This window comes from Gossypium raimondii, chromosome 12 (assembly GCF_025698545.1).
Source record: "Gossypium raimondii isolate GPD5lz chromosome 12, ASM2569854v1, whole genome shotgun sequence".
Lineage (NCBI taxonomy): Eukaryota > Viridiplantae > Streptophyta > Magnoliopsida > Malvales > Malvaceae > Gossypium > Gossypium raimondii.
In genome coordinates this window covers 48721533-48743106 of record NC_068576.1, presented here as the reverse complement: position 1 = coordinate 48743106, position 21574 = coordinate 48721533, and the positions used below count along the sequence as shown (strand labels likewise).

The window sequence follows — 21574 nt, the reverse complement described above, 5'->3', positions numbered from 1 at the left end:
TCCGTTAAAGCCTAAGACCAACACTTTTGATATATGCGTTTAAATGTTTTATTCTTGTCACAGTGATAAATTTAACTTTTAATGTTTATTGTTTTTATCAATTTAATCATTTCTTTCTAATTAACTATGTTTTCAATCTCTTTTACAAAAATTAATGTTTACAGTTTTATCAAAATTAGTTAAATTAATCTTTTAGTTTTTTAAAAGAAATACTGAATACGTTAAATCTTTAATTATGATAACCCACATGGCAATTAATATAATATTTCTTTTATTTTTATGAATTGTTATAATATTTCTTTTATTTTTATGAATTGTTATAATATTTTTTAATTTTTATGAATTTTACATTTTTGTTAAAAGTTACTTATAATAAATAATGTCATGTCAGCATTTTATTTAAATAAACAAAAACCAAATTCGCAGAAAATGTATACATGGACATTATGCCGGTCTAATCTAAACTTCAAACATAAAAATACAAAAGCAAATTCCAAGGCCGTGACTCAATCCAACCTGACCAGCCATGAAACTAATTGTGATTCAATCCCATTGCCAATTAGTTCATGCTCTTTAACTACTTTAATGCTGATTTGACGGCATTTTCTCAGATCAAAACATTGGCTGCAATCTGCATGTGTGATTGCTTCTGAATTTCTTTTTCGTAATCGAAGTTTCTTTTGAACAAAAACTAGAAAATGCCCTTAGTTGCTCATATTTATTAATCAATATAATGACTAACGAATCGGCTTTCATTTCAATCAACAAATAATTAAAAGAAAAAACCTTTCCTAATTTAGAAAGCAAGTTTCCTCGGCTTTTTCTTCTTCACCGGAGAGAAATAACAAACACTTTCACGTGAATAAAGGAAATTCTTTAAAATAATAAGAAATTGTAATTTCTACAACAAACTAGAAAACAGACAACAAATTTTGATGAAAATAGATTATTTTGATCTACATCAGATTAATCAGTTTTTAACCAGGACGAGCTTAATAATGATGCAACATGATATCAATTATGCTACAACAGAATCATATGCCAAGTGCTTTACAGATACAGTGGTCAGATTAATACCTACAAAATTGTATTTACAATGGTTGCTGAAGCACTTGTGTCCCAAAACAAGCCACTTTCCAATGTTTCTTTTCTATGCCAAATGCAATCACGACCGTCTACACCTTACCAGAAGCAGGTGGTTGCTCTGCTGCTCGCCCCTGTCCCTTCGGCATTTTCTTTGATCCAGCTGCATAGAAAATAATGCTTCAGTTATTCATGCATTTCAAAAACTAAATACAAAAAATTTAGGTTGCTGCGAATCGAGCAGTCAGTATATAAATGGTTATCATGTAACAGTCTATCCTCCATATCCAGTGAAGAATTTCCCACTCGTCATTTTTTAACTTGATATGTGAATGCAGAGTAAATATATCAGTATTTATGATACGACCGTAGCAATCAATGCTATCTCCGAATATATAATTCAAGGAGCAAAATATATTACTAGAAAACAAACAGATGGTTCTTGACATAAAGATGAAACCGGGGTGCCGATATGGAATGCAAAAAAACAAATTGGGCGACCATACTACTTAGTTTATGTTGTTACTTTTTATATCATGCAAGTTATTTAATTATATATAGCTTTTAATCAATTGTAAGAATTCCCAGCATATTATGGTTGAGTAATGCAATCAACCTTAGCTGTCATATGTGTGAACTCGAGGAGTCTAGTTATCACTAGATTTAATTACCAAGAAATTTACGTACACTAAGAGATTAATCATAGTGTAGTTATGATCATTTAGAGGCCTCAATAACATTATCCATGACAAAAGAAACATCAGAAGGCACTTGAGTGCATGAAATGATATAACCATGTGTATGCATGGAAGAGCTAAGGCGAGGGGGCAGTGCAGGAAAATTGGAGGATGTAGGGTTGAAGATTTGGAGAGAGAATGAGAGAGCATACCATCTTCGACGTCCTTCATCTGGTAGTAATGTGGGGCTATTTCCACCAACCATTCCGGTTTCAGCTCAGTTACCTGCAATTGAACACCCACAGTATTGGCATTAGTCATGAACGCATACCAAGCAACAACTAGACACTAGTTATTTTATACTCCAAGGGGAAAAGAATACTTACTTGTCTCATGTATTCTTTGGTGGTAAGAACCAATTCATGGTATACCACCCATCTCGGGAGCACCTGAGGACAGCAAAAAAGAATTGTAAATGGTGGGGAACATCAGAATACTTGATTTTATATTGGAGGCAACACCAAACTTGATCTCCCCCCCCCCCAACCCCACAGGGAATGAATGGAAAGAAACAAAACAGCAGAAAACATGCAAACCTTTAAAAACAAACTTGCATGCATGTTTGTTAACAGACTTAACATCCAGGGCAGGGTTGGCTTATGCAATTGCACACTTGTCAACTGTATGCAAATGAAACAATGAACATATGGTAGAAGAGACAAACCCGTTTTAGTGACTAAATTTATCTTTTCTTCAGATAAGAGTGACAGACTGGATGATAAACCTAAAGAAGTTTTCCACCCACATTGCAGTAACCTAACTTGTATATTGGAAAGACAAAGAAATTAAGGCTCTGTTTAGTTGAACTTTTGCTATTTGGCTTCGGAGTTTTATTCAGTTTCTATCTTGTGTTTTTTTTTTTTTGCTTTCTGAAAAGCAAAAATCAAATTGCAAACACTTCAACCAAATTGAGCCTAGTATAACACTTTTGTTTATTTAGCTTGCTTTGTCACTTTAAAACTTCAAGCAATAACATATCCTCCTAACATCAGCCCTACCTGGTAAATAAAATGAACACTAGAACCATCCACAGCAATATTCACTCAACTCTAGACAACAGAGTAAGAAGGCGATTCTTGTAATCACAAAAGCATTTGTAGAAGCAATTACGTCAATCATGCAGTACATTAGGCAAATAATCCCTTTAAATTTAATTACAGAAATAAATAATTGGAAACCTTACCTGTGCCAACCCTGAGCTTGGATGTATATAAACAGTCTGTGGATGCTTAACAGTACGGTAAGAACCATTTTTCTGTAACCTTGCCGAATGAGGGAAAAATCCTGAAAAAATATTTTGAATTTTACAGTCAACAGCTGGAGCACTTCCAGCTCAAAGAAGCTGCTAGCAATAAATGCTTGGAAACTTACCAGATGTAATTGCCTTCTTTATAGCCTCTAAATCATTAGGACAGGATGTCAATTCGATTTCAACTCTCTCCAGAAGACCCTCTAATTGATCTCTAATGTCTCTTGCACGCTTCATGCTCCTGACCTAAAAAAGTTGAAATCACAAATAACAGAAGCAACATAAATAATAAGTTATCAACAAATAGGAAACAAATGAACACTAGGAAAGACAAGAAAAATCATATTCATTCATCATGAAGCAAACAGATACATTAATAAATTCAGAGGTTCATTTCAAAATCAGTACATGAAAGAAGTCTTACAAGTTTTTTTTTAAACAAAAAGGTTAAACACAGTTCAATCAAGAGAACAAGCACTTAAAATGATCCATACAACAAGAAGATCAAGGTAATAAGAACTATACCTGAATATAATTTTCGTAACACCACTGTGTTGAGAAATTTGTTTCCCTCCAGGAATTGTAAACCTAGAAAATAAGTCAACATATCAAATCATTAAAATGCAAAAACTGGAACAAAAAGGGTGGCAATCCTTAAAAACAATATTTATTCTTCCAAAAACTAACCTTCATTAAAGCGATATGATCACCAACATTGCCAGTATGAAAATTCATCCTTGCATTATCAGCGTGAACTTGTTTGTCCTTTGGACGGTAAAAGATCGAATTCCCCACCGAAAGCATAGCAGCAATAGAAATAACCTCATCTGAACAGTTGTACTTGTCGGAAGCAACTATCATTTTGGATAGCATTGGATCAAGAGGGAACTCCGCCATTCGTCTACCAACTTTAGTCAACTCTCCAAGTTTATTTAATGCGCTCAATGCAAACAAAAGTTCCAAAGCTTTCAGTAGAGCCTCAGCTGGCGGTGGATCCATAAAATCAAAATTTAGCAAATCATGAATTCCAAGACTCTTCAAAGAAAGAACAACACTGGCAAGATTGGTTCGTTGTATCTCAGGAGGAGTATTGTCATCCAATTCAGTATAATAATTGTAGGCAGTGTACAACCGAAAACACTTTCCTGGACCTGTTCGCCCAGAGCGACCAGCGCGTTGATTAGCTGAAGCTTTAGAGATAGGAGTTACCAGCAAAGACTCCATCCCAGTCCTCGGATTATAAGATTTCATCTTGCAGAAACCTGGATCAATGACATACTTAATACCATCAATTGTTAATGATGTTTCTGCGATATTTGTTGCCAGGACTACCTTCCGTGCACCAATAGGAGTAGGTTCAAATATTTTGGCTTGAAGCTCAGTTGGAAGGTTGGCATATATTGGGCAGATAATAAGTTCCGCAATTTTTGTCCCAAAGCCTCTTACCCTATGCTTCAAAATTTCTTCTGCTGTCTCAATTTCTTCTTGACCAGTGAGAAAAACCAAAATATCTCCAGGTGACTGTGTCACATGAATTTGAAGTACGGTAACAATTGCAGCATCCAGGTAATCAGCTTCTGGTGCTTTTGTGTAGTGTACCTCAACAGGATAACGTCTACCAGGAATTTTGAAAATTGGAGCAGAATCAAAAAAATCACTGAACTTCTCCGCATCAAGTGTTGCACTTGAAATAAGTAATTTGATATCTTTTCTAAATCGTGCTATATCCTTCACCAATCCGAAAAGAATATCAGTTGATACCGTTCTTTCATGAGCCTCATCCACCATTATCACACTGTAGCTTGCAAGATCAGGTTCACCAAGCAACTCTCGCAACAGCATACCATCTGTCATATATTTTAATACAGTCTTTTCTGAAGTGCAATCTTCGAAACGAATAGAATAACCAACCTCATGGCCAAGTTTGACACCCATTTCTTGAGAAACTCGAGCAGCAACACTCATAGCAGCAACTCGTCTAGGCTGTGTACAACCAACCTTCCCACGTTTGGTATAACCAGCTTCATGAAGATATTGTGGTATCTGTGTGGTCTTTCCTGAACCAGTTTCTCCTACAATAACAAGAACCTGATATTCTTCAACAGCTTTAAGTAGATCATCTCGATATGGATAAATTGGCAAAGTTTTCCGGTCCTCCTGTAGTTTCTCCAGTTCAGATTTTGCCTTGGTTGTTTCAGGTGAGTCAGTTGACATCTCATTATCAAACTTGTCACCATCCATAACTGATGCCTTAATAAACTCAATCTGGTCCTCAAACACAAACTGATAATCATCAGTAGTTTGCTTTTTATTTTTTGACCCAAATTTCAATGTGGCCTTGCCAATTTGATGGTCTTCCCAGGCCTCTTGTTCTGCAAATGGATTCATTTTATCCCCAGCAGTAGGGTCTCTATAACGCTGAAGAGCCACTGAAAATCTCTTATCCTGGTCAACAATCCCTTCTTGATCATAAGCTTCTGGCATTTTATACTCACCAATATCATCATCCTCTTCTGTCCGCTTCTTCACAAGCTCGTATATTTCTTTCTTATACTGTAACTCACGATATTCTGCTTCACTAAGCTTTACACCATCAAAAAGGTATTGCTCATCTTCTATATCATCCCTAAGCTCCTCAAGCTTTTTTTGCTCCCTCTTTTTCAAATACTCTTGTCTTGAAACTTTCCTTAAACTATTGATGTCATCTTGCTCCAAAGCTTGAGATCTTCGTATAGCCTCCTCTTCCTCCTTTCGTGAAAGCTTTGGCTCCATTAACTTCCTAGTTGCTGCAGCATCACGTTCCCTTATATGTCTCTCCAAATCCTCCCTCTCTCTTTGGTCACGCAATCTTTCCTCCTCTGACTCTGAACCATCATCCTCGGCTTGTCTTTTAACTCTTTTCTTTTCATCCACATGTATGACCTCCTCCTCATCTTCATCTTGTTCACTTTCATTCTTCTTTCTGAATCTTTTCTTATGCTTATCACCTTTTCTGGTCTCGGAAGCAGGCTCATTGGAAGACAGGCGATGAACACTGGTATTGGCACCAGCTGCTTCTTCTTCATCATCGGCATCTAAAAGTGCATAGGCCTTTTGCTTCCTAGCGAAAACAGCAGCTTCCCTTTCTTGTTTCTGATAAAACTACAGCAGGCCAGGGGAAAATAAATTACAAGAAAAATTATAATTGCAGAAAAATTAAAAACAAAAAACTCTGCTAACATATTAACTCACATTTTCACGGGAGGCTTTGCGAGGAACTTTACCAAAGATTTCTTCGGCAAATAATCGAACATCATTAGATGATGGCAAGCCATATTCTTCAAGCTTGCCAAGTACATCAGCAGGTGATGCTGCTTGCTTAGCTGCAACAACATGAACAATTTATTAAAAGTAGCATATTCGAGTATTTGTGTTCAATTATAGATGCCCAGATATACATATATAGAGAAGACAAAATTGACATACCTAGCCCAATGGTATATTCAACAAGTGTGGGCTGGGAAAATCCCAGCAATGATATCAACCTATCAGAGACCCAAGTCTTCAAAGGGTTACCTCCCCCTCCTCCGGAATTTGAATTGCCTGACATGAACGTTGGTGATCTAGCTTGCAAAATCACGCAGCTACTTGAGATTGTAACTTAGGGTTCCAAATAGTGGTGTTGCGGCTGCTATCTCTATAGACCTCAAATGCGGTTTGAACAAATTTCAAACCAATAGCAGCGGCTCGCGGCCGCAAATAGTAGTGTGACGGAAAATAGCGGCGATACCTTATAAAAAGAATTCGATGAGACGGAGTAACAAGCAGTAGAATCAAAAACAGAAAATCAGATATATTAGAGCGATGCAAGGCAGGAGAACAGATAACTGAAAGTCTCATTATTCAAGTGGAAATCAATCTTCATTTTAAGTTTAGGGTTTCAACAATTACCTGATTTAATTTACTGGTACGTTGGCAAGAGAGGGCTTAGGTCAGAGACGGGCGGAAGAGACGGACGTATATATTTAAAGAATATATATTTGAGACCCAGAAATGGAAAACCGAAGCTTGCTTGTTTGGCGGCAGGGATGTATAATTTTATTTGGATAAAATATTATGAATTTAATAAAAAAAAATTTAAAAATTCATTCAATAAATGAAATCAGATAATTTAGGAAAAAACAAATAATAAATATTCATTGTAGATGGCAAAGAACAAGCTTCATTAATATAGTAAAAATTTTAGTCTCAGCATCACTAGAATATTTTAACATGTTGACAATTAACCTCAGTCTCAATAAAATATTTTGACATGTTAACAATTGGTGGGAGGGGAAAAAAAGCGGACGATAACCAGCCCAGGGGCTGGCACCGCTACTGCTAAGCAAAACAAAATATAAGAAACAAACAATTGGGAGAAAAAAGGAGAAAAGTTTTTAATTGAAGTTAAATTTATATAATTTAGATATAATAATTATTTATTATAAGTTAAAAATTAAACTCTTGCTAAGCAAAACAAAATATAAGAAACAAACAATTGGGAGAAAAAATGAGAAAAGTTTTTAATTGAAGTTAAATTTATATAATTTAGATATAATAATTATTTATTATAAGTTAAAAAATCAATTACAATATATTTAATTTATGATTTTATATATATTTTTATTGTATTTTGATATATGAATTAGTAATAAATTAATTTTAATTGTACTTTATATTATATCTAACTACTTTAAAACATGTTTATTGAGTAAGTGTTTTTGTCAACCGCAGCATAAAAGTAATTGAGAATGAAACTTCTCGAGAGAAATAAATTGCAAGATTTGCCATGTTTAGCTATAAGTACTTCTAAATCCTACTTGAATGTACTAAACCTCTTAAAACTTAGGCTCTGTTTGATTGACGGAAATGATTTTCTGGAAAATCATTTTAAACTTTTCCGGTGTTTGTTTAGCGGAAAAGATTTTCCATTTGAAAAATCAACTCCAAAACACGGGTAAAATCAAAGCCAATTTTCGAAAAATGTCTTACCGATTTCTAAGCCGTAAGACATTTTCCTTTCTCTTCTAAGCAGTGGTTCTCCCTTCCTCAAAGCCTCCGCCTCTCCTCCTCATCTCTGCCTCGCTATCTCTGTCTCTCGCCATTTTCTCTCCAAATGCAACAAAAGCCAAAAGGTAAAGGAATGAAGCCACTCATGTATCCCTAGATTCACGCACTGTTGCCTTATTTTTCCTTCGCTCAATTCCCCAACTTTCATACATGAATTCTTCCTTCTTTTTTAGTCCTGGAGGATTTGCTTCATCCCTTGGCCATCTCATTTGCTTTGGCTAATCTCCAATTTCCTACTAAACAGTGAGTGTTTCCTTTTTCTTCTCGTAATCTTTAGCTGTCGTTTGCTTTGATCTCTGTTAATTGCTCGAGCACTTGGTATCTTGAAATTTTTGTTCAAAATTTACTGGATTTTCTAGTACTTAAATCTTATTATCTCTTGATCTAATTGATTCATTTTCTCTTGATTAAGAATTTATGATCTCAGTGATAAAAATTTATTTATTGCCTTCTTTCACTGGCTTCTATTTGAACTGAAATGAGTATTGGCAATGTATATTTCACTGGAGTATTGTTATGAATATTTGATATATTTATGTTATTTCCATACACAAAGGCATGAAAGAACATTTGGTAGTGGCATACCAGAATCATCAAAGGGTCAAACTGAACAAACTAGCATGAGGAATCAATCTAATAGAGAACACACTGCTTTTGGCCTTCCAGCAGTAGTTTCTTTGGGCAATGCTTGATCTAGTAGTAGCTTTCAAAGAACATAGCTGATTGCATGCATATGGTTATGTATTTGTTGAATGCATACATATATACATATTTATGTTTGTAAATGTGTGCATTGGGATAAATTTTATAGGAGTTAGCTTTGTGTTATAATGTAGATTGGTTGGCTAAGGAATTGGTTATACTTGAGAGTGGCTGAAATTTGATAATGATGCTATCTGTGTTGTCTGTAAGACAACAAAAATTGCTTTTATGCTGAGCGTAATTTCATCATGAGATCATTACAATTGATTTACTACTAATTAGTAAATTTCGGAAGTAGTTTGCAATGCTTTTATATTTTAATAATTGAGTATTATTATATATTTAATTTAATTTATTTATTTATAAATAAATCATTGCAATATATGTAAAAATAATTTAAAATATAAAATTTATTAATATATATTAATATATGTAAAAACAACTTTTTGGAAAATATTTTGAAATCATAAGCAATGAGAAAATATTTTACAGATTCAATCAAACACCGGAAAATATTTTCCGATAATTCATTTTACAAAAAGTAAAACATTTTCTAGAAATTATTTTACGGAAAACATTTTACTGGCAATCAAACGGACCCTTAATCAATTATCTTGCAAAAGAAACATAATTTTCTTTAGACTTGGTCAAACTTTTATTAATCTAAAATATTAAAAATTTTGAAATAAATAATTTTAAAAATATAAGAGTTAATAAATACATTGAGCCTTAAAATTGACCTAAATATGGTTTAAAAGTTAAACAAAGTCTAAAACTAATCATTCTCGTATTCTACTTACGTAATCTTTACTAAAACGGTCATATTTTGAGTTTTTAAAGTTAAAATGAGATAATTCAAAGTGTGCATCGGAATTAAGAGATAAATCTTTCATCGACATGTAGACATCTCAACTCAAAATTGCGTCGCAAGTCGACTGATCTTCTAGACTTGAAAATTGATAGTTTTGGAAAAATTAATTTAATAAATTTAACTTATCCGTGCATGGATTAAATTTTTTTTCTAAAATTTGGATATTTTATTTTCTTAAATATTTACTAAAATTTCATATAAGGATAAAAATTGAAATGATTTCAATTATTATAAAAATTAAAATTGGTCAAACTACAATAAGATGAATTTAATTTGATAATGAAAAAAATGTTGCTATAATTTAACTCAAATTTTATTATTGTTCAATAAATAAAATAATTTATAATTAGTATATTGAATTATTGATTAGAGGAAGATGATAGGAGGATAAATCTAGCTTAATAGCAAAATTAAACAAAATGGAATTAACCAAAATTAGTATCCGAAAAACACACACAATAAAATCGAATCAACATAAAACATGCCACCACCTTTATAAAACACAAACGCCAAAAATCCCATGCAATTCAATGAAGTTAACGTTGTTTTTTCTTCTGAGAAACAAACTTCTTTGAAAATTAACCCAAACTTGAGACCTTGTTGACTTATCCATTTCTGAATTCCAAGTCGACCCATCTCTTAATTTGATCTCTATTTAGTTTTCCCCTTTTTCCTGTTCGTAGCTCTTTTTCTTCGTCGAATTTTCTGAGGGAAAAGGGGAAAAAGGAGGGTAAATAAAGGAAGAAAGATGGGATCTTCTGAAAGTAAAGCTGCTGATTCCAAAGCTAACCGAATTGCTCGATGGCGATCGACTGGCATTGTTGCCTTACGTGAAGCTAAATTAAAGGTAAGCAAACCTTTTTTATTTATCTATGAATTTTTATTTTCACTTTTTTCTTTTTTATATATAATTTGAGTATTTGAGGATGTGAATAGACATTTTAGGTGATGATGATGATGGTTTCCGGGTTTTGTTTAATTTGTTTGTTTATATGAATTTTAATAGTCCTTATGTTGTTTATGATAGGCCAATTATGCATTTCTATGGAATTTCTTATGTTCTTTTAAGCTTTATATTAGTTTTCCATAAATGCCTATTGTTTATTTGTTGATGATATCTTCTGCATTTTGCTTAATATGTTGCTCCATTTCTATCCAACTTCTTATGTTTTTTCTTCCTTTTATAAGTTTATAGAAGTTTTGCATAAATATTGTTGTTTATATGATAAGGATATTCTTATAGAATTTAATATCAATATCCAAGTTAATGAAGAATTAAAAATTAAAAAAAATGTCATTTGTTTATATTTATTCAATTTTGGTTTTGGTTTTTAGCACTTCTTTTTGCTTTATAGAAGCATTCTGAAAGCAAATATCAAGTGCTAATAAAAAAGAGCATTAATCTAAAATTTGTGCCTTTGTGTGGGTACCAATTACAATTAAATAGATGCAGGGTTCATGTTAATTTGTTATTGCAAAATTTTATGTCGTATTGGTTGAGAAACACGGTAGTTTAAAAGGCTTCCAATAGGGATTCTTGCATTTGTTTACACTTAAATTTTGAACGAGGTTCATCTATTACAATTAAATACATGGAGGTTCATGTTAATTTTTATTTAGTCTAAGACCCTGGTATCTAATAGCCACATTGGGTCTGACTATTCCAAAATTCAGTTGGTCTAAGACCTTCAATATCCTACAGTCACATTGGATCCCGCCTATTATGAAGGCAAGCTGGATCAGACCCCAAATTGCATGTATTATTCATTGAGAAACATGGTAGTTCAAATGTCTTCCAATGGGACTTCTTGCATTTGTTCATTGCGTTTGTGATGAAATGTGCATTTTGATATTGAACAGGGTTTATCTATTACAGTTAAATAGATGCAGAGTTCATGTTTATTTTTTGGGTCTAAGACCCTTGGTCTCCGGTAATTACATTTCGGAGTCAAGCAGAGTCGGCACCTTTATACCTTATTGGTTGAGAAATATAGTAGTTCAAGTGAGTTCTAGTGGGGATTTTTGCATTTGTTCCTTGTGTATATGATGAAATTTGTGCTTTGATTTGGAACAGACATTTCCTGATGAAGTTCTTGATCTGGATAAATCTGTACGAACTCTCGATTTAACGCAAAATAAATTAGGTATGCCTTTTTCAACTTGTGAATCAGATGAAACAATAGTAACTTCCTTTCTTAGGAGATTTTGCCTATATTACTCAGACACAAGAATGAGTGTTGGATATAGGTATGAAGGTATGATTGGATTTTTCTAAGTTTTATGTATTTGGAGGATCTTTTGATGTCATATTCTCATACACGTGGCAGACATGAATACTGCATTTTAGAAAAAATGAATAGTCTGAGCAATATAGGATTTTTCAAAAGTCAGTCAAATATGATTTCCTTAGTAAAGAATGAGTATCATTTCTTTTCAATCTCATAACCTGGTTCGATGAAGCATTAAATTGTTTGGTTACTATTCTGTCAACTTTTATGCTTCCGTGCAGTTGAAATTCCTATGGAGATCAGCGAACTAGTCAACATGCAGCGACTGGTAAGATATTCTCAATTGTTGCTTGCCATATGTAGAGTTTCGTTCCATATGTAGACTCAGGTGCAAGAGTCGGATACGAATATTACTTTCAACGTAAGCATGGATCAATGTGTCAAAAACAAATACATCATGATAAATAAAAGTTAGAGCAACATAGGTTTCTTTCAACACATAAATGGCGAATTATGCTTTCATGTCAATTGTGTTTGTTGTTGGACCTTTTTGTTGACGTTTCTATCCAAATCTTTAATTGGAAAAACTTAGAAAAACCTAACCATATATGTATTATACACATTATTTGTATTTGACACTTACACCTGAATACAACCAACAAAGAGTGAAAATATTAAAGTAGCTCTTTCTTCTTCTTTTTTCCCTTCCAGATTTTAGCCTCTAATCATATTGAGCAATTACCAAGTACTATGGGGAATCTTCAGTCTCTGAAAGCTATGATACTTGATGGGAACCGAATTACTTCTTTGCCAGATGAATGTAAACACTCTTTTTTCTAAATAAATGCATTTACTTGCCTCCATTATTTGCAGATTTGCTTCATGGCATTGTCTGCAAACTTCATGGGGTAAATGTAAAGTCTTATTGGCTTCTAACTGTATTTCTTTTGTCAGTGGGCGAGCTGGTAAAACTCGAGAAGTTATCAATTTCTGGAAATATGTTAATGTCCTTGCCCAATACTATTGGCAGTTTGCGCAATGTAAGTTATTTATGGTGCTCCAGTTCTACAATTTTGTTGAAAGTACTCGTATCTGGCATATGAATATATGACCTCTAATGTCCTCCAAAATAGAAAATCTTTAAAAAAATCTGGCCATACCTGTACTAAACACATACCTTTACCAATTCTCACACTTGTATCTGAGTAACATGGTATGAAACTGTTCATTATACTCCTTGGTTTTGCATATAATTGCATGTTTGTGTAGTTCAACATTTAAGCACAAGTTTAATCTCGAGATCATCCGACTTGATGTTAATGAAGACTGAGAAGAGCACTAAGCATTAGACATTATTGAAAGAACTAAATAAACCTACGATAAACAACTTTATGTTTCATATAGTTCCTGGATCTAATTTATGTTGTTTGATGGTGCAGTTGTCTCTGCTTAATGTGTCTAATAATAAATTGAAGTATCTTCCTGAATCAATTGGGATCTGCTCTTCTTTGGAAGAACTGCAAGCAAATGGTGTGTTTCTGCATATTTACTAATGTTGCTTTGATTCTTCATTTTTCTTGGAATGCTCATTTACTACACATTTTTTAATACCATCATTAATATGCGGATATGAGATGACCCTCCAAGAAGGCTCTAAATACATGGAAAAAATAAGAAGAAATTGAACCACCATATCTCTGGACTCAGATGTGAGTTTTGGATATGGTTATATGTCCATCATGGGTATGCTCATATTCTTTAATTTTTTGATATAGTTGGAGGACCGCCAATTCATGTCCGAAAGTGTACAGCACAGAAGTACTTCATTTAAAATGAAGAGTCAGAGGTCCATATTAAGTAGTTGATTAGGCCTTCAGGGCAAAGACGGGGCCTAGCAGTGGCCTTGGCCCCCAAAAATGGTAAAACCACCATTTAGACCCTTTAAGATTTTATAAAATTACATGAAACTATAAAGGTAAAATTGTACTCTGGCCCAAAAAATTTATAATTCATTTCTGGCCCCAACGTAATTTTCTGGCTTCACCCTTGCAAGCCTTGTTCATCCAAAGTTATAGCATAAAACATAGACCAGTGAAAATAAAATGCTACACTTTCATGCATTCAATACTGTTTCTACAACTCACAACGTTACAATTTTACTTACCTTTGCAGATAATCTTATTGAAGAACTTCCTGCATCTGTTTGTAATCTTGTTCAACTAAAGTCACTTAGCTTAAACAATAACAAAGTCAACCAGGTAATTACCACACAGTTTCCATCATTTCTAACTTCCTCATGCTGCACAATAACTATCACGACCCGTCAACCAGCAAGGTTTACTTGTTTTTTTGAACCATATTGCATTGTGTCATACCCATAATTCGATATTATCCTCTTTAGGCATCCAAGGGTCCCTCAAGGTTTTGTCACCCTAGTACCACAGTTACGGAGAAGCCTTCTATTCCTATATGGGGGAGGTCCTAGGTTTGAACTTGGAGAGGCACACTTTGGATGACAAAGCCTCGAGGGACTTGTAGGTGCCTTAAGAAGACAATATTGAATTGAGAGCAAGACCTGCTGTGATATGATTCAGGGAAACGAGAGTACCTTGCTGTCAGTCGACTGTAGCAATAACACTGGCTAATTTTTTATTATACCATATATGAACTCTTGTAAAAGATTAACCATTGGGAATAACTAATCTTGAATTAAATATTTGTTGAACCATGTGAAGTTCTTAAATTTTACAATGATGTAAAATACCAATAAACATGATTATAAAAATTGATAGCATAAGTTTGCTGATCAAACTGTAATTGTTATGTTGCTGTCATGCTTGCTTTTCAATTACCCTAGTCCGACTCTTCATTTTTCTTTAAGTATTCATATCTGGCATCAAAGTGGAGCACAAGGCTTAGAAACATGACATCTATGGATCCTCCATATATGTATATATAAAAACTATCATACCAATGTTTGGCACAAGGTTTGGGAATATGATATCCAATGATCCTCCAAATACATGAAAAACCTTGGAAAAACCCGATTCTTCCCATGTTGGGCACATACTTATATCCAACACCTGCACCTAAGTCTGAGTAACATATAATAAAACATTGTTTAAAGACAATATTTTGTAGTTTGTTTCTATTTGTACTCTGATATCTCTTGGTTGACAGATACCTCCTAATATATTGAAAGACTGTAAAGCTCTCCAGAATTTCTCACTTCATGACAACCCCATTTCGATGTCTCAGTTTCAACAAGTAAGCTTCTCCATTCTCCTTGAATTGATTCAAATATTCCAGAAAGATCTCATAAGCTTTATATGCTTTAATTAACCAAAACATATGCATATATAGATGGATGGATTCGAAGAATTTGAAGCAAGGAGGAAAAAGAAGTTTGACAAGCAACTTGACTCGAATGTGATGATTGGTTCCAAAGGCCTTGATGAGGGTGTTGATCTATAACTCCTTTGCATTCAAAGTTCTGGTGAGGTAGAGTCTACAGCAAATTTAAGACACATATACTCATAGTCATAAGCTAATCATGTTTTGCTTGAAAAATAAACTCAAATTCAATTCAGTTAGTGTTAAGCTCTAGGCAAGTTGCACCGAGCCTGTATGTATCCTACTTTGGCTGAAGGTCATGCATATGTGATATTTAATGAAACATGTAAAACATTACAAGTTTCGCTTATTTCTTATTCGCTAACTCGATTGATGATTTAATCAAGTTTCGCTTATTTCTTATTCGCTAACTCGATTGATGATTTAATTAACTCCGTTTTTTTCTTCTGAAAGGAATGGAAAATGGTCAAGCTTGAGCTTCAGCAGTCGAGGCGAGCCTGGAATAGTTGGTTATTATCTTGACAACATTAGACATCAAATAGCTTGGTGTTGCAGTTTGGACTCAATTGTATACTTACAAGACAAACAACAATGTGTACTTTCAAATTTCTATCGGATTTTATTGTAAAATGATATATGCCCGTAATTTGCAGGGCTGTATATTAAACAACTTCTTGTCTTTCTTGTTAGAGAATGATTGATTCCATTCAAATATTATGCCCCTTCTAAATGAAGGGAGTTTGATTCATGTTAAATAAGTGATAGTGAATACAATTTTGAAATTTATTTAGGCTTAATGCAAAAATTTCCCCCTAAAATTTCCCGGTTTTCTCAGCTTGGAACTTAAAAAGAATTTTGCACAACAGTTGAGGATATAAACTTCACTTCCATTACAATGTTTACCCCAATACATTGACTCTATTAGAAAAGGGTAAACTACATCATTAGTAACTAAATTATGGGTAAATTTTCATTTTGGTTACTTAACTAAAAAAAATAACAATTTGGAAATTGAAGTATTCAAAAGTTTTCATTTAAGTTACTTAGCTGTTAAAATCGATACTATATAGTTTTCTATGTTTGTACTGTCTGCACCAATCAAAAGTTATATTTCCCCTTTTCTCTACAATTCAATTTTTATTTCATGAAATATCTTTAGATGTCATGAATCTGTAAACTAAAATTCAAACAATTTTTTTCTCCAATCTCCAACACTAACCGTTAGATTTACTTTGATCTAAAATATGTTTTTCTACTCATCGATAGGTATTGATCCACTGTACCAATCGTCAAATCATCACTTGGAGCTTGTTGGCAAAACTTTAAAAAGAAAAACTTAATAGCCTAATGGCTTAAATAAAAACTTTTGAATAGTTCAATAACTTAAATGAAAACTTTGCTCCCTAATAACAAAATTGACCATTGACAAAACCAAACTTGGTAAACTAGATATGATGAAAGATACACGAATATATTTTTTAAACATAGCATTTCATGATAATTCACATATACTTCATGTTAATTTTTTAAATTTTATTAACTTTTAATTTTTTGAATATTTTATAATTTTGAATATATGTGGACTGCCACACCCATGTCAACATCACTAAAAATTAATTTTTAGTCGGTATTTTCATTTAAAAAATGAATTGAATCTTTTTAAAAGTTAATAACCAAATTTAACTTAAAAAGAATAATGGCCAAATTGACCAAAAATTGTAAATATTGAGAGCCAAATTTATGTGTGACATTATTTGATCGGTTGATAAGAAATTTCAATGTTTTTATAATTAGTTTTAGAAATTTTATAGTTTTTTAGCCTTCTAGACTTTTTACGCATGAAATTATTTGATCTGTTAATGAGAATTTTGTAAGAGAAATGTAAAATAAGGTAATGGGAATGGGATAGAAGAAATGATAATAGAAGAGCAAAAATAGATACTAAAATGATATGTTTTCTCAGGGACCTCTAAAATAATAAAAAATTTATTTAAGTTTTTAAAATTTTAAAATTTTAAATTAGTAAAAGTAAAATTACACTTTAACCATCCCTAAAATATAAAATTTTGATTTAATCTTTTAAAACTTATAAAGATATAGGCTATTAAAGCGGTAAAATTATATTTTTATTATCATAAAATTTATAATTTAATTTCTACTTATAAAAAATTTGACTTCACCCGTCTGGAGCACCCTATCATACAACAAGTCAAGGGGTGTTTTTTTTTTTTTGTCTACATACTCATTGCAGCTTCTTATTCGATATTTGTCATCAAATTTGAATAAATTAACAATCTTTTCATTAATTCTTTTTACAAGTTTAGATTCAACTGGTGTAACTTTTTATCTTAGATTTTTTCTTTTTACGTGCGTTACAAGTGATTTCAACTATATTAATAATAATGATTAAAATTTATTTTTTTAAATAAGTTCATGAAATATTTTCCGCATATACCAAAATAATAACAGATAGATCCAATTATAACTAATATACAACATAATTATTAAAAAAACCATAATATTATTACCTCATTAATAATTAAAACAATTTTCTATTTTTTAGTACCATTATAATTTGAATATGATTCAATATTGCTTATTCGAAAAACCATTGTTTTTATATATAATTCTAACTTATAAATGATAACAACCTCTTATTTTTTATCGATAATTTTTTCGTAAATATATATGTCGACGGTATTTATAAAGTTGAGCTTAAATAATTGGTATATAACTCTAATATTAATTAAGTGATAATTAATATGTTGAGATTTTTATTTGAGTAATAACTCTATTTTACATCAATAAAATTAGTACAACTTTTTTATGTGAACTAATTTTTAACTAATAATTTTAATTTAAAATTATAATTATAATTATCATATTTTTTTATTATATTTTATACTTAGAGTTTTATTCAAGTAATAATTCTATTTTAAAATTAGCACAACTTTTTTAACTAATAATTATAAATTAAATTATATATTTTTTGAATAATCTCATTATAAGTTGCGATCATATATGTTCTTTTTAACATAATGCCTAGAACTACCCATAATGCCTCTCCAACCCATAAATAGAAGGGTCATGCGCTTCAACGCACTTGAACTCACGACAACAATACCTATGTCAATCGAACTAAGACTCAATCGATTAAATTATAATTATTTTTAAGTATATAATTATCATAAAATTTATTAAATTATAATTTTTTTAAATTTATAATTATTTAATAATATGATAGAAAATAAAAGATATTTGGAGGCATTAAAGTATGACTTCATGTATCAGAACATTGATAATCAAGAAACGGTTGCTTGCTTCCATAACTCATATTTTCTTTAATTTATTTTTGTAAAGAAAATGCTTAGGGAATGAAGTTTTCATGTCTCATGACATCAATCCAATACAAGATTGAATCAAGTGTGTTGCATCTCATTGTAAAACTCAGCCCATCAACTTTAGCTCTGGACCCCAACAGTTTGGCTCGGAACCTAAACAAGATGTCCATGAATTGCCAATTTGCCAACTCTTCCATCTTCGTCTCCACCAACCTTTCCTTCTCCACTATTTCTTCCCATACCCTTTTCTTGTCTCCCATGGCCCTCGTATACCAAAATTCCTCCATACACGTCTCTTTAGGCACTCTAACTCCAAATTTCTTTCCCAATATTGGCCATATCTCCTTCCAACTGAAACTCGAACCGTTGATTGCATTGAACGCCTCGCCGTTGGAAGACACTCCATCGCCATTCCTGGTGGCTGCCCAAATTTGTTGTTCGGCGACGAGTCTGGCATCGGAGCCGTCTATATAACTCTCTTCCCAACACTCACTTGTCCCTCCAAACACAAAAGGGAGGTTCAAATGCTTACAAACAGTACCATAAACACATAAACTCCCTATGAAATTAAACAAAGTCCTATTAGAACTACCCATTAACAAGCCAGGCCTATGCACAGTCCAACCCACCTTACCATCCAATCTCTCATGGAGGGTATCTTCAAGGACGTAGTAAAAGTTGGAGCTCACTTTCGGTCTTGGCCATTCTTCATCGAACAAATGGGTTGTTTTCCCATTCACAGCCACGGGTACATAATGACTCATCCCTGTTTGAAGGACAAAATGCTTCATCCCCTTTGCTATGGGGAGGATGGCACTCAAGACATTGGACAACATTGCCTTGTTTTCCTCACAACACTCAGCAGTATCCAATGGATGCTGGGAAGCCCAAGTGACCCAAAAAACATGAGTCACATCATGCAGTATTGATAGCTTCTGCTTGGTTTCAAATGGATCTAACAGGTCACAGGGTATGAAATGGTAGCTAGAACTTTTGATGGGTATTATTTCAGGTTGTCGAGCTACACCATAGATCTTCCACTTGGATTTTGAGATGAGCCTTTTGGTTAGCTCTCTTCCAACAAGCCCGGTAACCCCAATGACGATGGCAACACAGTTACTGTCTGCCATTGGTTTTAACTTGGATATACTTTGGCTCTTCAGCGTTGAACCATCTTTATAGAAAGAAAATCTGTCTTAAATGACTTTAATTAGTAGCTTTAAGAACCACTTAAGGCTGGCATGTGCAGATGTAATGAATGAAATTTGTGTGGTGGAAAATCATGGTTGAAGAAAAAAACAGGAACTTCACTTCTTTTGATGGCGAATTTGTTGGTTGGATTAGATTATATTTTAAGTAACAAAAGACTTCTTTGTAAAGTGATTGGCATGTTAGGCCCTATTTTGTGAAGTGATTGGCATCTTCATGAGGCTTCGTCAAAGCTCAGGTAAATTTAACTTGTCCGCTGGCAAGATTGTGAGATTGGCCGACACTTTGCTGGCATCTCAGTTACAATTTCCAAGTAAAAGGTTTAAAATATTTGTGTATTTCTTTCATCATATCCAGTTCACCAAGTTTGTTTTTGTCAATGGTCAATGCTGTTATTAGGGCAAAAAATGTAACCAAGTCCCACCCAACTCGCCATTTGTTGCAAACACCAGGTTTTAAAGACGCTCTTTAAGGGATATTATATATTTTTAATAGTTTAATGTGACACCAATAATTTTATATTAAATTTCAAGATTTTCAAGATTATGAAAATATTAAAATTTATAATAAAAAACTGATATAATATTAAACTATTATAAAAGAGATACGAATATCGTAGTGTCATTATTTCATATAATAACGTGAAATCATTATTTTATATAATTTTTTTTCTATCGGTATTATATTATTAACAGTCATTAGGCGTATGAATAAAATGAAGAAGAAAAAAATACGTTTAAGGTAAATGGTTTCTTTTAGAAAGGTAAGTTTTTTGGTTATATATATTTTATATGCATGAATTAACAAAAATACCCATTCGCATTTTAATTTGTTGCATGGATGGTGTACATTTAGGATGGCTGGCGGGGGCCCCGGCCCCCTAAAATGAAAACTTGTCATTTAGCTTTTTAAAATTTTAAATTAATAAAGTTAAAATTATACTTTGACCCCCTAAAATTATAAAAATTTGATTTAATTCTTAAAAATTATAAAGATATAGACTATAAAAAATTAAAATTTCACTCCGGCCCCCTAAAAAATTGTTCTGGCTTCGCCCTTGTGGTGTCCCATAAACTTTAATTCCCTTATAGGCCCTTCAATTTTCTTTTATTTCCCAATGTATTTATTAAAACAAGTCCAGTGATTAATTTTCTGTATTTTGTAATCAGTCCAATTTTACTGTAATTTAATTCCATATTAATTGAATTTAGTTTACCTTTTTCATCCTCCCACTTTTTACATATTTTAAAATTTATCAATATATGATTAAAATTTTCATATTATAATTAAATTTTGCTTATTCCTAAAGCTATAAACTATTAGGCATAATGATTTTTTGACCTCTAATTTTATAAAAGAAAATCATTTTAGCTCTCCGTTTATTTTTTTTGCTTCTATTGATCATTGACCTTGCATGTTTTGTTAAATCACCTCAAAATGGATGGAAAAGTACTTTGTTGATGTGGTATACACATGGATTACAAAGTGGATGACATATCAGCATTTAATTAAATTTTTCAAAAATTAAAAAGTATATATTATTTTTAATAATTTTAACGATTTTAATTTTTAAAACAAATTTATATTTTTAAATTTTTAAATTTTTAAAATTAATTAAATGATGATGTGTTATCCATATAACAATTCATCCATTTTGGGGTGATTTGTCGAAAAACATAAGTCTAAGGGCTAAAAGGTGGAAAATAAATAAA

The 21574-nt window shown here is 32.5% G+C and overlaps 3 protein-coding genes across 3 annotated transcripts; 1 reads left to right on the top strand and 2 right to left on the bottom strand.

The window, feature by feature from the left end:
• Nucleotides 1–859: 859 nt before the first annotated feature.
• On the bottom strand, nt 860–7132 carry LOC105764696 (pre-mRNA-splicing factor ATP-dependent RNA helicase DEAH1). Its single transcript, XM_012583391.2, has 10 exons — nt 7000–7132; nt 6535–6838; nt 6301–6431; nt 3757–6210; nt 3595–3657; nt 3192–3315; nt 3004–3104; nt 2147–2209; nt 1973–2045; nt 860–1246 (listed from the first exon to the last, which is right to left on the bottom strand). Exons 2-10 carry the CDS (start codon nt 6656–6658, stop codon nt 1176–1178), a joined length of 3204 nt encoding a protein of 1067 aa, XP_012438845.1. The 5' UTR covers nt 6659–6838; nt 7000–7132; the 3' UTR covers nt 860–1175.
• A 3152-nt stretch (nt 7133–10284) lies between these two features.
• On the top strand, nt 10285–16051 carry LOC105764695 (plant intracellular Ras-group-related LRR protein 7). The gene is made up of 10 exons (XM_012583388.2): nt 10285–10577; nt 11805–11874; nt 12240–12286; nt 12670–12778; nt 12913–12998; nt 13398–13488; nt 14131–14216; nt 15139–15225; nt 15322–15459; nt 15766–16051. The coding sequence occupies exons 1-9, from the start codon at nt 10479–10481 to the stop codon at nt 15430–15432; spliced, it is 786 nt and encodes a 261-aa protein (XP_012438842.1). The 5' UTR covers nt 10285–10478; the 3' UTR covers nt 15433–15459; nt 15766–16051.
• A 2578-nt stretch (nt 16052–18629) lies between these two features.
• On the bottom strand, nt 18630–19900 carry LOC105764694 ((S)-8-oxocitronellyl enol synthase CYC2). The gene has a single exon (XM_012583385.2). It carries the CDS (start codon nt 19781–19783, stop codon nt 18680–18682), a length of 1104 nt encoding a protein of 367 aa, XP_012438839.1. The 5' UTR covers nt 19784–19900; the 3' UTR covers nt 18630–18679.
• Between the last annotated feature and the right edge of the window lie 1674 nt (nt 19901–21574).

Bases quoted from the DNA above. Each gene is read 5' to 3' on its own strand.
- LOC105764696 (XM_012583391.2), bottom strand. From the start codon at position 6,658: ATGTCAGGCAATTCAAATTCCGGAGGAGGGGGAGGTAACCCTTTGAAG. The intron at 6,211-6,300 runs GTGAGTTAATAT...GGCCTGCTGTAG, and splicing joins GCAAAGCCTCCCGTGAAAAT to TTTTATCAGAAACAAGAAAG. The intron at 2,046-2,146 runs GTAAGTATTCTT...GTTCAATTGCAG, and splicing joins CCAAAGAATACATGAGACAA to GTAACTGAGCTGAAACCGGA.
- LOC105764695 (XM_012583388.2), top strand. From the start codon at position 10,479: ATGGGATCTTCTGAAAGTAAAGCTGCTGATTCCAAAGCTAACCGAATT. The intron at 10,578-11,804 runs GTAAGCAAACCT...GATTTGGAACAG, and splicing joins TACGTGAAGCTAAATTAAAG to ACATTTCCTGATGAAGTTCT. The intron at 12,779-12,912 runs GTAAACACTCTT...TTCTTTTGTCAG, and splicing joins TACTTCTTTGCCAGATGAAT to TGGGCGAGCTGGTAAAACTC.
- LOC105764694 (XM_012583385.2), bottom strand. From the start codon at position 19,783: ATGGCAGACAGTAACTGTGTTGCCATCGTCATTGGGGTTACCGGGCTT.